Genomic DNA, 22,884 nt, shown 5'->3' with positions numbered 1-22,884 from the left:
TAGCAGACCCTAAGGTTGGCACTGCTAGGGGACAGTAGCAGACCCTAAGGTTGGCACTGCTGGGGGACAGTAGCAGACCCTAAGGTTGGCACTGCTGGGGGACAGTAGCAAACCCTAAGGTTGGCACTGCTAGGGGACAGTAGCGGACCCTAAGGTTGGCACTGCTAGGGGACAGTAGCGGACCCTAAGGTTGGAACTGCTGGGGGACAGTAGCGGACCCTAAGGTTGGCACTGCTAGGGACAGTAGCGGACCCTAAGGTTGGCACTGCTAGGGGACAGTAGCGGACCCTAAGGTTGGCACTGCTGGGGGACAGTAGCGGACCCTAAGGTTGGCACTGCTGCTAAGGGACAGTAACGGACCCTAAGGTTGGCACTGCTGCTAAGGGACAGTAGCGGACCCTAAGGTTGGCACTGCTAGGGGACAGTAGCGGACCCTAAGGTTGGCACTGCTGGGGGACAGTAGCAGACCCTAAGGTTGGCACTGCTAGGGGACAGTAGCCGACCCTAAGGTTGGCACTGCTGGGGGACAGTAGCGGACCCTAAGGTTGGCACTGCTGGGGGACAGTAGCGGACCCTAAGGTTGGCACTGCTGGGGGACAGTAGCAGACCCTAAGGTTGGCACTGCTGGGGGACAGTAGCGGACCCTAAGGTTGGCACTGCTGCTAAGGGACAGTAACGGACCCTAAGGTTGGCACTGCTGGGGACAGTAGCGGACCCTAAGGTTGACACTGCTGCTAAGGGACAGTAACGGACCCTAAGGTTGGCACTGCTAGGGGACAGTAGCGGACCCTAAGGTTGGCACTGCTGCTAAGGGACAGTAACGGACCCTAAGGTTGGCACTGCTGGGGGACAGTAGCGGACCCTAAGGTTGGCACTGCTAGGGGACAGTAGCGGACCCTAAGGTTGGCACTGCTGGGGGACAGTAGCAGACCCTAAGGTTGGCACTGCTAGGGGACAGTAGCGGACCCTAAGGTTGGCACTGCTAGGGGACAGTAGCGGACCCTAAGGTTGGCACTGCTGGGGGACTGTAGCAGACCCTAAGGTTGGCACTGCTGGGGGACAGTAGCGGACCCTAAGGTTGGCACTGCTGCTAAGGGACAGTAATGGACCCTAAGGTTGGCACTGCTGGGGGACAATAGCAGACCCTAAGGTTGGCACTGCTGGGGGACAGTAGCAGACCCTAAGGTTGGCACTGCTAGGGGACAGTAGCGGACCCTGAGGTTGGCACTGCTAGGGGACAGTAGCGGACCCTAAGGTTGGCACTGCTGGGGACAGTAGCGGACCCTAAGGTTGGCACTGCTAGGGGACAGTAGCGGACCCTAAGGTTGGCACTGCTAGGGGACAGTAGCGGACCCTAAGGTTGGCACTGCTAGGGGACAGTAGTGGACCCTAAGGTTGGCACTGCTAAGGGACAGTAGCGGACCCTAAGGTTGGCCCTGCTAGGGGACAGTAGCGGACCCTAAGGTTGGCACTGCTGGGGGACAGTAGCGGACCCTAAGGTTGGCACTGCTAAGGGACAGTAGCGGACCCTAAGGTTGGCACTGCTAGGGGACAGTAGCGGACCCTAAGGTTGGCACTGCTAGGGGACAGTAGAGGACCCTAAGGTTGGCCCTGCTAGGGGACAGTAGCGGACCCTAAGGTTGGCACTGCTAGGGGACAGTAGCGGACCCTAAGGTTGGCACTGCTGGGGGACAGTAGCAGACCCTAAGGTTGGCACTGCTAGGGGACAGTAGCGGACCCTAAGGTTGGCACTGCTAGGGGACAGTAGCGGACCCTAAGGTTGGCACTGCTAGGGACAGTAGGGGACCCTAAGGTTGGCACTGCTGCTAAGGGATAGTAGCTGACCCTAAGGTTTGCTCTGAGTTTTGTTTTTGTGCTCTTGTGCTTTATCATGGAAAACTAACAGGTAATTTGCTCCTAAAGATGAGGTGTCACTGCCTCCCCTGATCCTTCCTTTAAACTTGTCTTCGTGTGTGTGTATGTGTGTATGTTGTATGTGTGTGTGTGTGTATGTGTTTGCATGTGTGTGTGTGAGAAGGACAGGCAGACATGCATCCTGTGGGCAATGGTAGATGGTGTCATCAGTAGGTGAGTCTTTCTAATCCTGGCTGCTTCGAGCACAGCCCTGGGTTACTCCTGTTTCTGCTCCCTTGCTCCGTCCATCCTGCCGCCTTCCCGTACCTTCTCCATTTCACCCAGTGCACCCTACCAGAATGACTTCCAAACCACTCATCGTCTGTTTTCTGAGTGAAATTTTCCGTGTTTTTGCTTCTTTTATAAAGGCAAATCATTAATCTTATGGAAGATTTGAAGAAAATGGAAACTCATGGAAAGAAATCTTGTGAAGAAATTCTTAGAAAACTTCACTCACTTGAAAATGAAAATGAAGCCCTAAATATTGAAAATGTGAAATTAAAGGTAGTGTGTGTGTGTGTCTGTGTGTGTACACACTTAGTAGCAGTAGCTTGGAGTTAAAAATATTGGATGATGCTCATGTATTGTATTGTGTTTCATGTTTCTCATGATTTTGTATTATTAAGGTAAATAATTTCTAGATACACAGATAATGTCTGTGTTTGTGTATATAAGTTTTAAGGTTTTTAGTGAGAATGCAAAAATAAGTTTAAATTGCATCTAGCAGGGCAAAGCAAGGCTTATGAGGCTGAACAACTCTCTTTTTGTCTCAACTTTGAAACAGTTTTAGCTGTGGAACATCCAGAGCTGCATTAGTTCTACTGCACAGAGCTATCTGTAGGTGTCGTGGTCCCCATATGACACACCATCAGGCCAGGTCTGTTTGGAACCCAAAAGTATGTACTTGGCTTCTGTATAACCAGAAAGAATTTGCAGCTGAGCCAAGTCCCAGGAGTGACTGGTTTATGTGTGTCCCAGGGAAGGGGTGGGCAAGGAAGATTTTGGACTTTGTGAGGAAAGAGGAACCTGAGTTCTTAGACACAGACCCTCCTGTGGCTGGACGGGACTCCACAAAACAGAACTCAGGAAAGAAGCCTTTGAGCCATGCAATTATCACAAAATTCTACAAGATCCATGTTCTAGAAACAGAAATAGAAGTTTAGAAAGAGCAGGAAAGATTTGGATGTCAACCCCACTCCCATCCCCTGGCCAAGGGAACTTCAACACTTAGGAAATTCAAAGTCTGGAATCCTGTCATTTTTTTTTAAAAATTCATCAATAAATGCCTAAAAAGTCCACCAAAATTTTCCTAATATGAACATAATTTTAAACATCCCATGGTCATAGTCATTTCAAGAAAAGGAAACAAGTGTGTTTCTAATGCAAAGAAAAGAAAATGCTTCATTTCTTAAAAGATGAAAATTCCAGAAGTTCTGTTTCATATTTGTGTTCCTGGAAACCCATCTCCACTCATGCCATGTGCAGGAGCTCCTCGGTGGGCTGGTCTCCAGGTGTCCTGGCATGTCATGGCTGCCTCTCCCCTCTCCTCCTTGAGCCTGCATTGCCTAGCTTAGTTAGTATCTCTCATTTTGTTAGGATATATTGTTCAAGATTTTTAACTTGGAAGAAGTGCATGTAAAAAGGTTTGGAATATACCTTTTTATGTCTGAAAATTCCTTTATTCTGCCTTCATTTGCCTGCCTTCAAGTAGATACAACATCCCAGGGAGAGGGGCTTTTGTAGTTAGAGTTGTTAATAGAAAACAATCTGTTACTACGCTGATTATTATTCTGTGGAAATGCTAGTTCAAATTTACGTTGGATTTTCAGAATATTCCTTTGTCTTTGCTGTCTTAAGGTTTCATATATGCTGGGTAGTGGTGGCGCACACCTTTAGTCTAAGCACTTGGGAGGCAGAGGCAGGTGAATCTCTGTATGTTTGAGGCTAGCCTGGTCTACAGAGCTATAGTTCTAGGACAGCTGGTGTCTTGAAACACACACACACACACAAGGAAAGAAGAAGAAAAAAGGATTTTATACACACTTGTAGAGGTATGTTTTCTTCGTGTCTTGGTTCTTTGGAATGCTCTCTCTCCCCTCCCTTTCCATTTTCTTTGGTTCAGGGTACACTGCTGATTGGACTAATGAGTTATTGGCCTGGATTGATACTTTGTTTTCAGTCTCTGTTCTTTTATTTATTTATTTTTATTGAGAAAAAGAAAATTTCCGCCTCCTCCCAGCCTCCCACTCCTCCCCCCCCACTCCTCTCCCCGTACCCCCACTCCTCTCCCTCCTCCCCCACTCATCCCCCCCCCCTCAAGTCTGAAGAGCAGTCAGGGTTCCCTGCCCTGTGGGAAAGTCCAAAGTCCTCCCCCCTCCATCCTGGTCTAGGAGATTGAACATCCAAACTGGCTAGGCTCCCACGAAGCCAGAACAAGAAGTAGGATCAAAACCCTTTGGGAGCTCAGTCCAGTACTCCAGTGTGGGTCTCTGTAAGAAGCTAAATAAGAAGGTGAACCCAAAGAAAAACATATAGCTATCCTACTGGGTAGGGGAAGTAGACAAGATTGCCAGGCAAAAAATCGGGATCTTAAGGGTGGGGTGGGAGGGGAGTAAGGGGAGATGGGGAGAGAAAAGTGAGAAGGGTAGGATGGAGAGAACTTGGGGCAACGGGATGATTGGGATAAAGGAAGGTTGGATAGGGGAGCAGGGAAGCACATATCTTAATTAAGGGAGCCATCTTAGGGTTGGGAAGAGACTTGGACCTAGAGGGGCTTCCAGGTGCCCAAGGCGAGGTCCCCAGTTAGTTCCTGGGGCAGCTGAAGATAGGGAACCTGAAATGATCCTATCCTATAGCCATACTGATGAATATTTTGCATATCACCATAGAACCTTCATCTGGCGATGGATGGAGATAGAGTCAGTCTCTGTTCTTATTCAGCTTTTTTTGTGGGGGGGGGCTAGATTTTTTTTTTATAAAGCTCAGAACCACCTGCCTGGGGAGTGGTGCTGCCTACAATGGGCTGGGCTGTCCTTCATCAATTAATAATCAAGACAACCCTTACAGATATCCCTGCAGGCCAGCCTGAATGAGCGGTCCTTCAGTTGACTGTAGGCTGTGTTAACAGTCAAGGCTGATGAGAACAACATCCTCAGGAGATACTAGTAGTTTTCTTTTGTAAAAAGAACAGACATGAGTTTTTGAACTTTGCTTTCTTCTAATACATCCTGATCCATATGTAGTTGTCATCAGCTCCTTTGTCTTACCCATTAGAGTGTGCCTTAGGAAATTAAGGCAATCCCTATGGTTTTGCTGCTTCTGCTATGAGTAATAGGGCTCCCGGCCTCTTGCCGGGTCTGCCTTACACTAGTGTCTGTGAAGCTGTGGAAGACTGACTGGCTTGCATATGAGGAGCGTATCCTTGCCAGCCTTCACATCTCATAAGAGACTGCTGTTCGATGGTGGCGCACGCCTTTAATCCCAGCACTCGGGAGGCAGAGGCAGGCGGATCTCTGTGAGTTCGAGACCAGCCTGGTCTACAGAGCTAGTTCCAGGACAGGCTCCAAAACCACAGAGAAACCCTGTCTTGAAACCCCCCCCCCAAAAAAAAGAGAGACTGCTGTTCTAAAGCCACACATGGTTTGTCGGGATCTTCTTTCCTATCTTTATATACAAGCATTTAATTCATTTGATGCTTCTGTGGCAGTGGACCAAGGCAGGTGGTTAGCCAGTTTCTCTAGCAGTTGCAGGTTATCCAAAATTTGTTTACAGCCCACGTTTCCCCAGTGTTGTAAAACCCAGCCTTGATCATATACTGTGTTGTGTGTGTTTTTCTTTTCCTTTTCTGCTGTCTTCTTTGTTCTTAGTGTCTTGATAATGTGATTCTTTATATGTTTCAATATGTAGTAAGCACAAATGTTGTTCACTTAGTATCATTTATAAATTGTTTGGTCTTTTCTGTTTACTCTCTCATATAAGGTTTTGTATTTCTGTTTTTAACTTTGAGACAGGGTTTTATTAAATAGCCTCTGCTGGCCTGCACCTTGCAGCAGTTCCCCTGCCTGTGCCTTGTAAGTGTTGGGTTTATAGTCAGGGCCACCATGTCCGGCTGCCCTGTGAGTTTGGACTTAACACTATCGTATGCCCTCCAGATGTCATACATTTAGTTGAGATTGAAAAGTGTTAAATGAATGTGGAAAACTTGACATGTCAACGTTATTGATTCTTTTTATTTAGAACACAACTTACTTTAAGCTTTCTTTTATTTTTCAGTAATTTAAAAAAAAATCTGTCCTGTGTACTGATGAAATTATTCATGAGTATGAGTCATTAATTTTAAGTGGCAATTACATGCCATCAAAATGATTATTTCATTGATGTTGATGAATGAGCTATGCTCTAATAATTCTTCAACATGGATTATAATGTTCTGTTGACTGAAATACTCCCATCAATCATGAATTTCTTTCTAGAGTACACTTGATGCTTTGAAGGATGAAGTTGTTTCTGTTGAAAATGAACTTGTGGAATTGCAGGAAGTAGAAAAACAACAGAAAACTCTCATTGACGTCTATAAAACTCAGGTGACTTGCATCTGTTTTAATGTTTACTAAAATCCATAGATGACTTAAAACACTGTGTTTCAAACTGACAGAACTGAAGAGATGGAATAAATATCTGTAACATAGTACAGCACATCTCAAACATTCTTGAAGACCCCACATGCCTTCATAAAGGTAGTCCTGCCAATTCATGGTGCTAGCACTACTTACAGAAATTTTAGATATTCCTAAGAGGAAATTTAAAATTGATTGCAAAGGTGCGATGAGAATATTAATGTAGAATCTTGTTAGTATATTTAATGACATTGATTTAAAACAATAACTCTCACCAAGTACTTACTTTTCCTAATAAGTGATGTATAATTAAAATGTATCCACATGAAATGCATGGAAAGAAACCTATGAGGTTTGGTGAGATGACTCAGTTGACAGTGTGCTTGCCATGCAAGCATGAGGGCCTGAGTTTAGACCCCCAGGACCCAACTACAAAGCCGAGTGTAGGAGTATGTATTTGTAACCCAGCATTGGGGGTGGAGGTAGAGACTTAAGGGTCCTTGGAGCTCCTCTCTGGTGTAGGAGGACCTTCTGTCTTTGTGTTGCTTTCATTGGTTGAATAAAGAAACTGCCTTGGCCTTTTGATAGGGCAGAGCTTAGGTAGGCGGAGTAGACAGAACTGAATGCTGGGAAGAAGGGCAGAGTAGCAGACACTATGAATCTCCTGCCTGAGATGGACGTAGGTTAGAATCTTGCTGGTAAGCCACAGTCACGTGATGAACACAGATTTGATAGAAATGAGTTAATCAAGATGTGGGAGTTAGCCAATAAGAGGTTAGAGCTAATGGGCCATGCAGTGATTTAATTAATACAATTTCTGTGTGATTATTTCAGCTGTAAGCTAGCAGGGACAACAAGCAGCCCGCTCCTTCTGTAACACTATCCAGGCAGCTCAGCCAAATTAGTAACTCATTTCAATGAGAAACCCTGTTTCATAAAATAAGGTAGAAAATGATAGAGAAGACTGACCTCTGACATCCCCACAAAAGTGCACACACATGCAAATATGTACACACACATATGCATCACAGATATACAGAACACACAGTGGTTTATCTAAAAGAGAATGTATGTCCAATGATAAGTTTTAGTTAAGCTTTCAGTTTTGGAAATGCAATATTGAGGGAAAACTTTGTGGGAAAGACTCCATGTGTCCAGACGTTTGCGTGCTGGGACACAAATTGGTCATTAAGGAATGTGCTATTATTGGAAGAGTGTGCACTAAAGAATAGTGATGGACTGGGGTGTGGTACAGTCAGACATTGCTTGCTTGGCAAGTATGAGGCCTTGGGTTGAGTCCCCAGCATTGTGGGAAAGAGGAAGGAAGGAAAGTGTATTACAGGTAAAAGCCTAAGGTGGAGTAAAATCTAGCAAGCAAGAGGGGCTGCATTTAGATGGGTTGGGTGGCAAAATCCAGTTGAGATCCCCAGCTGAAGTACTGCAGGTAGGGGTACACATGGAGTCTGGAGGATTGTGGTGCCAAGCACATTGTAACCCACCTGCTTGATTGGATTTAAGACCCCAGCAAGGATGCCTCGTCTGAATGTCCATGTTGTGGCTGCTGGCCAGTGTGCACAGCTCACCCATGTTCTTGGGTGGATTTTGATGGAAATGGAAAATTATTGGAATGAGAGATAGTTTCCTTTTCTTACATTGAAAATGGGTTTTTTTCCCCACATAATATATCCTGGTTATGTTTTCTTTTCTCCCTCTACTTTTCCTAGTTCCTCCCTGTCTCTTTCAGATCCGCTCCCTTTCTGTGAGGGATGTCTAGCTTATTTCTAATTTCTGACTATTATGCATAGATTAGCAATGAACATGACTGAGCAACTCCTTCTGTGGTAGGATGGAGCATCCTTTGGGTACATGCCCAAGAGTATAGCTGGATCTTGAGATAGATTAATTCCCATCTTCCTGAGGAACTGCCACACTGATTTCCACAGTGGCTGTACAAGTTTGCACTCCTACCAGCAATGGAGGAGTGTTTCCCTACTCCGCATCCTCGCCAGCATGAGCTGCCACTTGTTTTATTGATCTTAGCCACTCTGACAGGTTTGGGAGGAAATGAGAGACCAGTTTCTTAAAGTAGCAAGGACCTGAAAGTGAAGACTGATGTAGTTAGAGCTCGAGAGAACAAGAGCATAGGCCAGAGAAGACCGAGGAGGAAGGGTGATAGGACTGGACACCAAGAGGTCCTGCCAGGAGTAATGCTCATCAAGCACTGAGAGAGAAATGGTGAGTTCTTTAGAATACAAATTCAAAGTGAAGTAAGTGGAAACACATGATTAACTTTCTTCTCATGCTATACCTAAAATAATACATAGTACTTTACAGTCTGTGGTTTTTTTTTTTAAGGTACAAAAGTTGCAAGAAGCTGCCGAAATGGTAAAAAGCAGATGTAAAAATGTGCTACATGAGAATAACCTAATAATAAGAAACAAGAATAAGAGGTTAGAGAAGGTAAGTGTGAAGAGGAAGTACTACAGTGTTTCACACGTGTGCATCCGTCTAACCCCGACTGTCGTGCTGTCTCTCCGCCATTTCCCAAGTGCGTGCCTGGAGTGGCCCTTGCAGAGTCTCTGTGGGAGTTCAGTATTTCCTCTTGAAATGTTTATTTGTGAGAATGTCTTTTTTTGTTATTCATGTTTGAGAAATAGAATAAATGTTTTACTTTTTTGACACAGGAATAAAGGCCCAATTATTTATTACTGAGATCTATCAGCAGTAAAATGAAAACTAGTCTCTTTTTTTTCTATTTTTACATTTTTTTGTGCCTAAAAAAATTACAAAGTAAAATTTCTCTGGTAAATGCATTTTGGGAAGAAAAATGATATCTTGAAAATCCTCTCCTTTTATTCACCCGGTTGCGACAGGAGCAGGAGAAGCCAGTGTTGGCAGGTGATGGTGTTTTTGTGAATATTTTTAGTTTTTAGATGGAACCACATTCCCTTTTGGATTTCACATTGTTTTGGTAAGGAAACAGTGAGAGAGTCACAGGACACCGGATTCTGGCTAAGAGGTCGGGGTGTTAGCCCGGAGTCCACGCTACTGTCGCTGCATGGCTGGCATATTGGAGGTTGGGAACTAAGAGGGAGCTATCACGGCTAAGACAAGGTTGTCCAGGGCAGGCCACCAGGCCACCACGTGAGGAACCTGATCCTTTCCTAGGATTGTTTCTCAGCCATTTAGCAGACAAAGAAGATGCCATTTCACGTTGTCTGTCTCTCACAGGACACAGTTGTGAAAGTTCCCCTCCCTGTGAGGGAGGACAGTAAAACCTGTCAAAAATCTCTTCAGAGGCACAAGGGGAGGAACCTGGCTTTCCAGCTGTTGTCCTGACAGCGTTTTCTGGTTATAGAACTAGGAAAGTGTGTTGTTTTCAAGAAAAAATTCTTTTTACTTAGCCATTGCTTGAATTTCTTGACTTTCTCATGGCTTCTTAGCTGGTCCAGGGATGCAGAGTTGTGCTTTATTCTGGTTTTATCTCTTGTTCTGAAGATGGCCAGATGTTGCACCGAACCTGTGGGTGTCGCCAACTCAGGCAAGTTATCCCTCTTGTGTTCCCTTTATGGGAACATCGTAAACACCACATTTTAGCTGTTTATAGTTACACAGAGCGGTGTGGCCTTTTTGAAGCAGCATCACGGTTCTCTTCTTCATAGTTTACAGAAGCACTGCAGTGAGACAGGGCGGGAGGTGAGGGGAGTGCCGTGGGTAAGATCAGATCTGCTCACAGGGCAGGGCAGTAACCATATTCAGCCAAGTGAGAACTGATGGGTTAGCTGTCTACAGCAGTGCTCGGTGAACACTGCTTGGGCCAGCAAGACCGAAAGGGTCTGAGTGAGTTAGAAGACTTATGAGTTATGAAGGGCTGGTCACCGAGGGCTGGAGGACCTGTGGAGTTATGAAGGGACGGTCACCCGAGGGCTGGAGGACCTGTGGAGTTATGAAGGACGGTCACCCGAGGGCTGGAGGACCTGTGGAGTTATGAAGGGCTGGTCACCGAGGGCTGGAGGACCTGTGGAGTTATGAAGGGCTGGTCACCGAGGGCTGGAGGACCTGTGGAGTTATGAAGGGCTGGTCACCCGAGGGCTGGAGGACCTGTGGAGTTATGAAGGGCTGGTCACCGAGGGCTGGAGGACCTGTGGAGTTATGAAGGGCTGGTCACCCGAGGGCTGGAGGACCTGTGGAGTTATGAAGGGCTGGTCACCCGAGGGCTGGAGGACCTGTGGAGTTATGAAGGGCTGGTCACCCGAGGGCTGGAGGACCTGTGGAGTTATGAAGGGCTGGTCACCGAGGGCTGGAGGACCTGTGGAGTTATGAAGGGCTGGTCACCCGAGGGCTGGAGGACCTGTGGAGTTATGAAGGGCTGGTCACCGAGGGCTGGAGGACCTGTGGAGTTATGAAGGGCTGGAGGACCTGTGGAGTTATGAAGGGCTGGTCACCCGAGGGCTGGAGGACCTGTGGAGTTATGAAGGGCTGGTCACCCGAGGGCTGGAGGACCTGTGGAGTTATGAAGGGCTGGTCACCGAGGGCTGGAGGACCTGTGGAGTTATGAAGGGCTGGTCACCGAGGGCTGGAGGACCTGTGGAGTTATGAAGGGCTGGTCACCCGAGGGCTGGAGGACCTGTGGAGTTATGAAGGGCTGGTCACCGAGGGCTGGAGGACCTGTGGAGTTATGAAGGGCTGGTCACCGAGGGCTGGAGGACCTGTGGAGTTATGAAGGGCTGGTCACCGAGGGCTGGAGGACCTGTGGAGTTATGAAGGGCTGGTCACCGAGGGCTGGAGGACCTGTGGAGTTATGAAGGGCTGGTCACCGAGGGCTGGAGGACCTGTGGAGTTATGAAGGGCTGGTCACCGAGGGCTGAAGCACACCGGTTCCTCAGTCACATTTATTGAGTGTGACACCTGAAGTTGGCTGATGTCACCACACTCCCTCGCCTGACAACCATTGTGAAAATGAATTAATTCTGGTTCTATGTCTCATATAAATTAACATTTGTAAAGTGCTTATTGATAGCAAGTCTGTCTAGTCTTTAATGTAGAAAGACTGTTCCTGCCAAATGTGTGACCTTGCATTTATTTCCCCTGATGCCACACCTCAGATGAGAGGCCAGGTGAAGTCTCACTTGAAGCAGGTAGAGCGAGCCCGCCACTCCTTCACATCAGCCGAGCAGAGACTTCAGGAGTGTCAGGAGAAGCTGCAGCGCTGCAAGGAGAAGTGCGCAGAGCAGGCGCACACCGTTAGGGAGCTCCAGGGCCAGGTGTCCCATCGTTCTTAGTCTTGGAAGATGCGTTAAAGGACTATTTGATGTCGTTTTGCCCGTTGAGGGCACTTGGGTTGGGTTGAACTTTTTATTCCTGTCTATATCAGGGGATGGAAATATTTTCATGCAGATACTCGCCTGTTACCTTTAGCATGTCCTGGTGACACTGGGGGTTGAAGTAGCTGATCCAGGTTTTTGTGTGAGTCTGCGATTGGACGTGGAGAACATAGTGCAGTGATGAATGAGAGGAGGGCAATGGGGACTTGCATGTCTGCTTCTTGACATCAGCATAAGAGAAGTAATAGTTTCCCTTGCAAAAATTAGAATGTGTTTTAGTTAGAATTGTGTGTCAAGCTTATTGGGATTGATTCCATCCTTTTACTTAGTACCTATCAACCCATCAGAACCGGGACCTTGTGTATCCTTTTAATCACCATGCTTATAGCTCCTCCCTCAATGCTTATCACCCAGTAAGCACTCATACGTGTTTTAGGGTTACTGCATGTTTGAGTCTGGCTGCCAGTCTGTTTCTGTACTTGCTACACTTTCAGGAAGATCACTCTGTATCTTCCAAAAGAACGTGTTCACCTCTTAAAAATACCAAGCCAATTTCCATGAAGAAATTTTTCTAGAAAAATAGTCATTATATTTTACTTAAGTTGCTACTTTAATGTGTGGGGGAAAATGTTTTTTTATTTTATTTTATTTTATGTGTATGGGTGTTTTCTCTGCATGTCTGTGTGTCACATGCATGCAATGCCCACAGTGGCCAGTAGAGAGCACTATATTCCCTAGGACTGGAGTTAGGGGATGCTTGTGAGCCGTCACGTGTGCTGGGAATTTAACCTGGATTCTCTGGAAGAGCAGCCGGTGCTCTTAACTACTGAGCCATCTCTCCAGCCCTGATGAGACAATATTTTTATTATTTAAACTACTTAAACTATTTAAATCAGACTTTGAGGCAGTGGGAAGAGTGGTCCTGACGTGAGCAGCTGTGTGTTTGATTTATTTGGGTTTGACTTTCAGTTGTATCTTCACAGTGGAGCATTGCTGATATGAGAAACCTTAAATACCTGATTAAAAATGTTAAAGATTTTCACACAGTTTTTTTAAATTAATTAATTAATTTATTTATTTATTATGTATACAATATTCGGTCTGCATGTATGTCTGCAGGCCAGAGGAGGGCACCAGACACCTCATTACAGATGGCTGTGAGCCACCATGTGGTTGCCGGGAATTGAACTCAGGACCTTTGGAAGAGCAGGCAATGCTCTTAACCACTGAGCCATCTCTCCAGCCCCTCACACAGTTTTTTTTTTTCTTTTTGGTTTTGTTGTTTGGCTTTTGAGGCAGGGTTTCTTGTGGCTCAGGCTGGCTGTAGCCTGAGGATGAACTTGAATTTCTAATTCCCTTTCCTCTACTTCCTGAGCCAGGATTGCAGGCAGGAGCCACCACACCTGGCTTTGTATAGTGCTGGCTTTTACGTGCTGGGAAAGCTGCCGGCAGCTGAGCCGCATCCCTAGGCCCTGCATAACTAAATGTCTCTCTTCAGTAAAACACCGGCCAGGATATTTTCAGTTACCATCACATAGGGGAAATGTAGTTAATTGTCTAACATAGACGGCATCAGTTTTACAACCCAGTGAGGAGTAGGAGAGCTTGTGAGTTAGCATTGTAGATATGGCTTGGTGTCTTTCTCTGTATTTATATCTTCTTGTTTCTTGTGCTTCTAAATAGAGCGTTATTTCCTTGGAAGTCAATGAAAAAAATAACTGAAAAAGTGTTGTTTTTTTTCCCCCACTTAGGTTGATAGGAACCATAGCCTTCTAACCAAGCTTTCTCTTGAGGAAGAGAATTATCTCATTCAGTTAAAGTGTGAGAACCTGAAAGAGTAAGTATCAAGTTGATATAACATTGATGGTGCATGTTCCCCATGCACTATAGTTTGTATGTTTGTGTGAGATGTATATGTGTGTATATATATGCATATATGTCATATATACATATTTCTGTAAAAAGAAAGTTAGAGAAAATGGATGCAGAGAACAAGGAGCTGGAGAAGAAGCTGGCCGACCAGGAGGAGTATCTGAAGCGCAGCGACCTGGAGCTGAGAGAGAAGGCTGCAGAGTACGCAGTGCTGTCCAGGCAGCTGGAAGCCGCTTTGGAAGACGGGAGACAAAAGGTACAGATGGCCTTTATTTAGAAGCTTCCTAATTAGTTTGCCAGAGTCGTCTCCCACTGCCAAGCCTACAGCTATTGTTTGGATGCTGATGGCAGGGTGGTGGGAGCAGCTCCGTTTTTGTTCTTTACTTAATTTTCCCTCAGAGCAAAGCCCAGATATCCCTGTGCCAGGACTGCCTTTCCAGATGAGTGGCCATGTGGCGAGAGAGTGGGCAGAGATGGGAATGATTTGGAGAGCGCGCTCCTTCCACACACCTGCTCTGCGTGCGCGTGCACGTATGCGTGCGGGTGCCCTTAAATCCATGAAGCCAGCGTTCAGCCTACCCAGCCTCTTGGAGTGTGGGCACTCTGATAGTGCTTCACAGGCAAGGACGAACAGGCCAGACCGAGCTCCTGGGGCACTCAGTATAGCAGGGGTACCATCCTCTCTGCAGGTTCTACAGTAGAGGAGGGCTCAGGTGGCACCAGAAAGAGGGTATTTCAATTAGAGTGGAAGGCAACGGTGGGAAGACCTCAAAGAAGAGATGAATTCATCAAACAACCTGACTGGAAGAGACTATTTGAAATGGGATATGTTTCAGGGTCAGGTAAAACCCGACACAAGGGAATCCCCAGGAATCTACAAGGATGTCCTCAGCTAAAACTCCTAGCATTGTGGATATGGAGCCTGAACTGGCCATCGCCTGTGACCAGATTGGTGTTTAGCCCAATTGTCATCAGAGAGACTTCATCCAGCAACTGATGGAAACAGATGCAGAGACCCACAGCCAAACATTAGGTAGAGTTTGGGGAGTCCTTTACAAGATGGAGAAAAAGGATTGTAGGAACCAGCAGGGTTAAGGACACCCCAAGAAAACTCACAGATTCAACTAACCTAGGCTCATGGGGGCTCACAGGGACTAAGCTGACAACCAGGGAGCCTCCATGGGACTGACCTAGGCACTCTGCATATTTGTTACACTTGTGTAGCTTGGTCCTCTTGTTGAACCCCTAACAGTGGTAATAGGGGCTGTTTCTGACTCTTTACTGAGTTTTGAGATTCTTCTCCTCATACTGGGTCACCTTGAGCAGCCTTAATACATGGGGGAGGTGCTTAGTCTTACTGCAACTTGATGTGCCCTGATACCCGTGGGCAGCCTGCTCTTTCCTAAACAGAAATGGAGGAGTGGGTTGGGAGTAGAAACAGAGGGGGGCTCGGGGAAGGGACTGGGAGGAAAAGAGGGAGGGGAAACTGCAACCAGGATGTAAAATAAAAAATGAATAAATTTATTAAAACAAAATAAAACCAATAGCTTGAAATCTCTAATTGAAAGACCATAGCAGGGTGAGGTTTGGAGTCCCAGTAGCTGGGTTTGGATCCTGGCTCTGATGCATGGTACCCTCACCAAGGGCAGGCTGCCTCTCTAATTGGCAAATGGGTCTTGTGGGTTTCACTTGTAGGGTATGTGAGCCTAAAAAGTGACCATCTCTACCCTGGGGACTCATATTTGATCCCACTGAAGTCTACTTTGCTTGGCATCTCTATTTAACACTGACTTGCCAAACCTGACATGTCTAAAACTAAACTTTGAATCCTTCCTCCTGTCTTTTATTTACTCTCTTCCTCCAAGTCCTTAGTGCCACTTCTGTCAAGGCTAAACTCTGATATCTTCCGCAGTTTTGAATTTTCCTAAGCCCCGGGAACCCAGTTGGTTCTAAGGGACACATCACTGACTAAAAGCCAAGTGACGAAGAGCGGTGCCGATTGTCGACGTGCCCTGCAGGTTTCTCGGCTGCACCAGCCTCTGGGAGGAAATGAGACCTTGCCAATACCAGATGCTCTCCAGCTTTTCCCCAAAGTGGTCAAAGTGCCTGCTCTCTCCTCTCCTGCACTGGTGGAATGTCTGTCATTTCTGACACTTAACAAGGGCCATCATTGCTTTGTTATCCTCGTCTGCACTGAGGGCATAGGTGTTTCCCTGAGCCCTCTCCTCTCTTCCTGGATTCTGAGCTCACGGCTGTCCTTACATTTGCATTGTGAAGAGGTCTATGAGTTGGTTCACAGTAATGCAGACCCGAGTCCTCAGGGTACTGTCCGAGCAGTCCTTCCTGCTTAGCTCTTTCTTCTGGTCTAGCCTTGACCTCTGTGCTCACACTTGTGGCTCCAAACCAACATTCTTACAAATGAGCTTCCTCTTCCCTGAATTTCTGATGAACATAGCTGGGCTAGACTTTGTGTTAACATAAGCAAGCAAGAGAAATAGAAAAGCTCACATGCAGGCTGCATTGAAGTGAAGGATGGAGCGCCAGTCTCGTGTGTCTGTCTAGGTGCTGTGTGCACACTGCCCCTACACTGGGTATCCCAGACACGTAGTCGGTGTTCAGTGAGACCTTGTATGTTCCACCACATGACTATAAATACCACCAAAAGTGGCAATTAGGCTTAGTATGTCTGAAAACTGTCAGGAGATCCCTCCCCAGGTCACAAGCAGTGCAGGCCCGCACACCTCTCTATCTCAAGTTAATTTTCCAGATAACTAGGATGCATATACACTCATATATTGTTGTGCTTCTTCGGATTAAACTCTTCCTTGTTCCCTTTGCAGTGCTGGGGTTGAACCTAGGGCCTTGCACAAGCTAGGAAAGCAGCTACCATCGAGCTGTATCCCAACTCACGATAAAATACATTCGATACTTTCCAATGGAATTGTTTAACACCCAATTAAATCTACTCGGAAAAAAAAAGTAGTGTACTATGGCTATATCAGGGCTTCAAAATATATTTAAGAAAAGCACATTTATTTACTTTATTCTTTTAATGAAAATTACAGGTTTCTGAAGAAGTAGAGAAAATGTCATCTAGAGAGAGGGCTTTACAAATTAAAATATTAGATCTGGAAACTGAGCTTAGAAAGAAAAATGAAGAACAAAATCAACTTGTTGGCAGAATGAACAGTGTAAGTATTAACATGGCTTGTATCATAAGAGTGAGCATCTAACGTGCATTCCCTGACAAATGGACAGTGTGCATAATAGCACGGCTTATATTATAAAAGTCTAAGTATTAGCATGGCTTGTTTCATAAGGGTGAGCATCTAACGTGCATTCCCTGACAAATGGACAGTGTGCATAATAGCACGGCTTATATTATAAAAGTCTAAGTATTAGCATGGCTTGTTTCATAAGGGTGAGCATCTAACGTGCATTCCCTGTAACTCTGATAGATCTTAAAGTGCAGATGGAGGTGGGCCAAGACTTTTGTTTTGCTGCAAATACTAGAAATGACAAATAATAAAAATGCAAGAATGTGCTGTTGCCATCTTGCCAGAAGATTCGCTGCCCTGCTGGATGGCAGCTTCAGTCACACTGACTCCGAGTCTCATCAGGGAAGGCTCCTGATGAGAAAATTTAAATTTTTATTTAAATTTTCATCTTTTAAAGATACATGCAACCTAAAGTTATGAACTGGATTTTATATCTGTCTTGATTAATGAGTATATCTTAGAAAGATACGATTTTAATATTCACCACTGTTCAATCTGCATAAGTGCTGGATGCTTCAGTCCACTCAACCGTGAAATGAGAATACCAAATTGGCTGTGTTTAACTACTCTCATATTTTTCCTGAATATTCATGAAATAGTCTATTGGCATAGGATAATCTTCAAGTTGGCATTGGTCGTGCTTAAATTACTTAATAACTGTCTACTTGATAATTACATAGGAAATGTTGGTGCTTTATTTTTCCAGGAGTTGGAAGTTCTGAAAACTCTTTTTCAATTTCCTTTAAAAAGATGTAAACCTAAAAGGTTTAAAAAGTTAAATTATTTTGACATACATTGTTTAGTCTTATTGCCTTCAGATGTTTAATGAAAACTTAATCAGTAAAACATTCATCATTTTTAATTTAACACAGCTGTTTGCTGGGTTTCTAAACTTACAAACAAACAAACAAATAAACAAACTCCTCTTCAGGATTCCCGGTATTGTAAAATATGTGTGATGTTCTTTGTGCAGTTGAAGCCCCTGAAAAAAATAGACTGAGATGAGATGGATTTCTCTGTGCTGTATTTAAGACTTTGCTAAATCTACTAAAATAAATGGGTTAAGATCTGATGTCAGACCTCATAATTGTTCCGCTAGTACACAGTCTGGAATTCTGAGCCTAAGTTTAGAGAGAGCTAAAGATGAGTTCATGTGTCTTGTGCCTTCCAGGGCACAGACAGTTCAGTGGGTAATTAGAATTCACATGCACATACATTGGCCAGACCAAGTCGTAAGTGCTCAGAGAGCCGGAGCCTGGCCATAGTTGATCGTCTCCAGTGTCTTCCATAGTACACTGCCTCCCCGACAAGCCTTCTCATGGTTTTGGTTGAGTACTTTGGTTGGGAGGTAGGGTGGATGCACAGCTTCACAACCATGACAACCCTACAGAAGCACAGGATCTGTCAGAGTTCATTTGCATTCTGCTGTGCAGTGTGATTGTGTGGCTACTATTTCCTCCACACTGCTGCTCCATAAAGACCATCCCCACTCACTCTGTGACTTGTGTGGTCTGATCTGTTGCATTACCACACATTGCCTGCTTCTGCTGGGCACTGCTCAGTTTCAGCTGCTGTCTAGGAAGTCCTGCTAGGAGAAACCCACAGGGTCTGTCTCTGTTCTTGGGGTGTTTCCATTTTAGCTGAAACATGTCTTCTAAATGCTTGCTGCATTTGCCCACCTAGAAACCTGTCATAGCCAAAGTCCAAAAACCTGTATGCGTGTAGAACTTCTTCCTCAAAGGACATGAATTAAGTTTTTAAAGAGTTTAGGAGAAAAGGTTACCTTATCAAAACTAGAGTTTTGTCAGTTTTTAAAATAGCTTCCTTTCTGAATGCATATTCTAATGGTACAGCAGATATTTGAACTGTGTAGACTTTGGGTCTGGTTAATTTTGATGCTTGCTATTTTTAATTATTTGCAAAAAGTTTTTATAATACAATTTATAAAATAAAATTTAAAACATTTTTATGTTTTATGGGATAAAATATGATATTTCACGGGAAAATGACAAAAAAGAATATGAAAAGATGTCATGTGAAGCATAATAGGAACTAGTAATGTCTGCCCTAAATAAAGTTATCTTAATCACATTAAATCTCTAATAATCTAGGGCTAAGTAAATGTATTACAGTAAACGATCAAAGTAGAATGATCAACCATAGATGTTTTAATTGCTAAGGATATCGTTTTAAAGAAGATGATATTTAAAAATTCTTTGGTAAAATTGACATATTTGATTATTTTGTATATATTTATAACTTCATCTTGTAAATGAATGCCATAGTGAGTATCTGTTCTCTCTTCATCTAGAAAGCCCAACACCAAGATATCTGTTTGAAAGAAATACAGCACAGTCTTGAGAAGTCAGAGAATCAAAATGAGAGCATTAAGAATTACCTGCAGTTTCTTCAGATTTCCTATGTAACGATGTTTAGATAAGTTGTTGAATTCATGACCACTGGTTGTCATACTTTAGGTTTGTAGGTTACCAGTGTTAGGGTTTGTATGTGAAGATAATTGAGGCATAATTTATTATCTGATTGAAACTTTAAGAAATGATAACTCTTAGTATTCCTTTGTGGTAGATAATTTGCATCGAACTCTGGTTTAATTCTCTTTTTAAAAAATTAATTTTTAAAGTATTTTTATCTATATATGCAAGAATCAGAATTATTCTTATGAACCATTGAATAAATTTGTAATAATCTAGGCCAATTATGAGCCAAATACATGGTTTTAAATAATGTGTTTGCTTGTTTTATATTGTAATGCTATATAAATAAAATATTTAGAAATTTTATTTTAATAATGATATAACATGTTCTAAAGATAGCAAATGTCTCACCATACTTTATATTGCTCCGAGTATATGTTGAGTTCCCATCATCGTTTCTATGTGACTTTATATGTAAACTATTAAATCATAACTATTCAATGCCTGCTGATGGTAGCAGAACAAAACATGTTGTTAGCCTGTTCCTTTTTATAGGCATTCAGGCCATCCTGTGTTGGGATTGTCTGATGTTGCTACTACAGATACCTAGAGTCTTGGTGTTAATGAGAGGATCAAGAGGAGAACAGCTTACTCTGCCTTTCCCATGGCCAAATCACAGGGGATGACTAAAATTACTCATTCCTAACACTAAGAGGCTTTGGGATAAGGCCTTTTATTTTCTTTTTGAGACTATAATATAATTACACTTCTCCCTTCCTCTTCTTTTTCCCCCCAAAATGTCACTGCTCACCTTCAAATTTGTGACCTTTTTTCCCCTACAAATTGCTATTGCATATCTCTCTCTCTCTCTCTCTCTCTCTCTCTCTCTCTCTCTCTCTCTCTCTCTCTGTGTGTGTGTGTGTGTGTGTTTTAAATATAAGCTGTTCATTGTTGATAGAGGTTTTTGTCCTGCCCTGTTCCCACAGTCATTCAGTCCTAATGAAACATACAGAGGTCTACATTAATTATAAACTGATTGGCCTAGTATCTCAGGCTCTATTAACTCTTATAGCTTACATTAGCCCATAATTCTTGTCTATGTTAGCCATGTGACTTGGTACCTTTCTCTGCGAGGCAGTTGCATCTTGCATCCTCTGAGGCTGGGTCATGACTGCAGACTGAGCTTTCTTCTCCCAGAATTCTCATTGCCCTACCTCTGGCTTCCTGCCTGGCTACTGGCCAATCAGTGTTTTATTAAAGTACAATTGACAGGGTACAAATTATTGTCCCACTGCAGTTCAGTATATATAATGTTACTTATATATAAGTCTCCAGGGCTGCCATTTGGCACCGGACAGCCCATTGGCATGCTCTCCCCTGAGGAGGACTGTCTTTCCTCTCTCCCAGCTCTCTTCAGTTGCCTGTACTTCTTTGTGTAGGGCTGAGGCCTCATGGGCTTTTCCCTGTCCACTTTGGCATAACTATTGGTGTCATCTTTGTTCAGCTCATGATTGGGCAGCCATGTTGGTAAGACCTTATGGGTGCAGCTTCTGATGTTACTAGGAGACACAGTCCTTGATTCCCCTGCTGTGAGAGGCTTTCTGTCCCCTCTTCCAAATGTTCCCTGAGCTTGAGAAGCCTGTGTGTTTGGTAGGTGTATTGAGAAACTTACCTGACTATGCAGTGCTAGTAAAATCATAGAGAATCTTCAACTACTGACTTACTAAGCCAGTATAATTCCTAACAGCCATCTATAGACATTTGCTCTTAAACCCACAAATAAGTGTAGTAAGTATTCACCCCTCATCAAGGAACCTCCCCTTTGTAACAGAAAGCTACATCCAGTCAGAATGCAGAGTTGAGGAGCCCAGTCCCAATGGGATAAGGTCTTTATTACTATTGGCATGAAGTCAAAGGGAGCTCAAGAATCTGTTTGCTGTCATCCCCCCCACAGTGTGCCACATTGATCCACAAGGATCAATGATTATAACCCCTCTTGGAGAGTGGCTGAGTATTGTTCACAGAGCACTTACTCATCAAAGATCACCTGGCCCGGCATAGTGGCTCAGACTTTATTAATATTCTAATTACTTTGGAGGTGGAACCAGGAGGATTGAAAGTTCAAGACCTGTATAGACTTCAGTGTAGGGATAGCCCAGCTCATTGGGGGGTGTGTTTGCCTCGGGCTAATGTTTGCGTATAAATCTGGCGGGCGTGAGCGCCAGTCTCTTTTTTTTTTGTATCTCCTGCTCATTGCTGGATCCCTAATGTTGTAAGCTATCCCTTCATTAAAATTTGCTGTTTCATATTAAGCTAGCCTGGTTATTACGCCACTTACAGTTTGGCGCCCAACGTGGGGCTTTTCGGATACCTGCCCCAAATCAGAGCCTCCTGGGTGGCGACTGCTGGGAGCCAGTGCTGCCCCCCCTCTGGAGGCCTCTCCCTCCACGCAGATTGTACCCTCTCAGCACAGCTCCTTGCCAGTCTGCTCTGACCGACTACAGCGGCAGAAGCAGCTGAGCTTCTGAGTCACTGAACATCTGCAACGATTCAGTTTTTCGTGGCGTTTGCTAGAAAGTCGGCAAACGGGACTCCTGAAGGGCAACTCGGCCCAGGTGGTTCGGCGGATAGCTGAATCAGCCCCGCACGAGTCTGTGTGCCCAGCCCTGCCCGACAGTGGTGCAAGCGCCTCTGTATTCAGCCCTCCCCCCACCAAGCACCTAGCAGTAAACAGTGTGATCAGTACACAATGCCACTCCGCACATGTGACTGCTCTGTGTCCCCTCCCCGCGGGTGGCTGAGTCCGGCCTTGGCTCTGCCCCATTTCCTGGCACCCAGGAGGCCAACTTAGTAAGACCCTGTCTCAAAGAATGAAAAATCAGGAAAGATTGGACATATCACTCAGCAGTAGATCTCTTGCCTATCATGTAAGTTCTGGGTTCAGGCCTCAGTACCACAAATAATAACACAAAATAAAAAAATAAATGTTAGTAGTAGAGTCATTCATAGAGACAAACAAGGTCTCTCTTTGTAGCCCAGGCTAGTCTTGAGCTTGTGGCTCTTCTGCCTTAGCCTTCCAGTTTCCAAAGTCAATCATTTTCCACTTCATCCAGCTTCTAGTTTGCTAAAGGAGCACAATACAGAATGTCAGAAGCTGGTTTTCTCTCACAGTTGTTGCCATTTTCCTTTGATTTAGTCCATCTGAGTTCTTTGTTGGTGCTCCTAGGGCCTAAGGAAGTATTCCTAAGGCTCCTGAGCACTCCCTACCAGCAGACATGCATGCCTTCTTGTTGGTGTCTTGCGCCCTACATAATGCTTTGCTGTACACTACTCGGGTGATGGGTATGGAAAGAGCTGGCTTGCTTGAGTTAATGTTTTGGATAAGAACAAAACAGAAGCGTAAAGAAGTCAACTGCTATGGCTGCAGTGTGAAACTCGAGTTCTA

At 44.6% G+C, this 22,884-nt stretch overlaps 1 protein-coding gene across 4 annotated transcripts in view; it reads left to right on the top strand.

Annotated features, from left to right (window-relative positions):
• Odf2l (outer dense fiber of sperm tails 2 like) overlaps positions 1–21,706 on the top strand; it is a 40,193-nt gene extending 18,487 nt beyond the window's left edge. For all 4 annotated transcript variants that reach the window (XM_075981156.1, XM_075981159.1, XM_075981157.1 and 1 more), the window contains exons 10-16: positions 2,283–2,418; positions 6,387–6,497; positions 8,886–8,990; positions 13,606–13,691; positions 13,820–13,982; positions 16,792–16,917; positions 19,316–21,706. In XM_075981156.1, coding sequence (XP_075837271.1) covers positions 2,283–2,418; positions 6,387–6,497; positions 8,886–8,990; positions 13,606–13,691; positions 13,820–13,982; positions 16,792–16,917; positions 19,316–19,444 — 856 coding nt within the window. In that variant the 3' untranslated portion in view covers positions 19,445–21,706. The remainder of the gene's footprint in view (positions 1–2,282; positions 2,419–6,386; positions 6,498–8,885; positions 8,991–13,605; positions 13,692–13,819; positions 13,983–16,791; positions 16,918–19,315) is intronic.
• The last annotated feature ends 1,178 nt before the right edge of the window (positions 21,707–22,884 follow it).

The sequence above is a fragment of the Microtus pennsylvanicus genome, chromosome 7 (genome assembly GCF_037038515.1).
Source record: "Microtus pennsylvanicus isolate mMicPen1 chromosome 7, mMicPen1.hap1, whole genome shotgun sequence".
Taxonomy (NCBI): domain Eukaryota; kingdom Metazoa; phylum Chordata; class Mammalia; order Rodentia; family Cricetidae; genus Microtus; species Microtus pennsylvanicus.
This window is presented reverse-complemented; position numbering and strand designations above follow the sequence as displayed.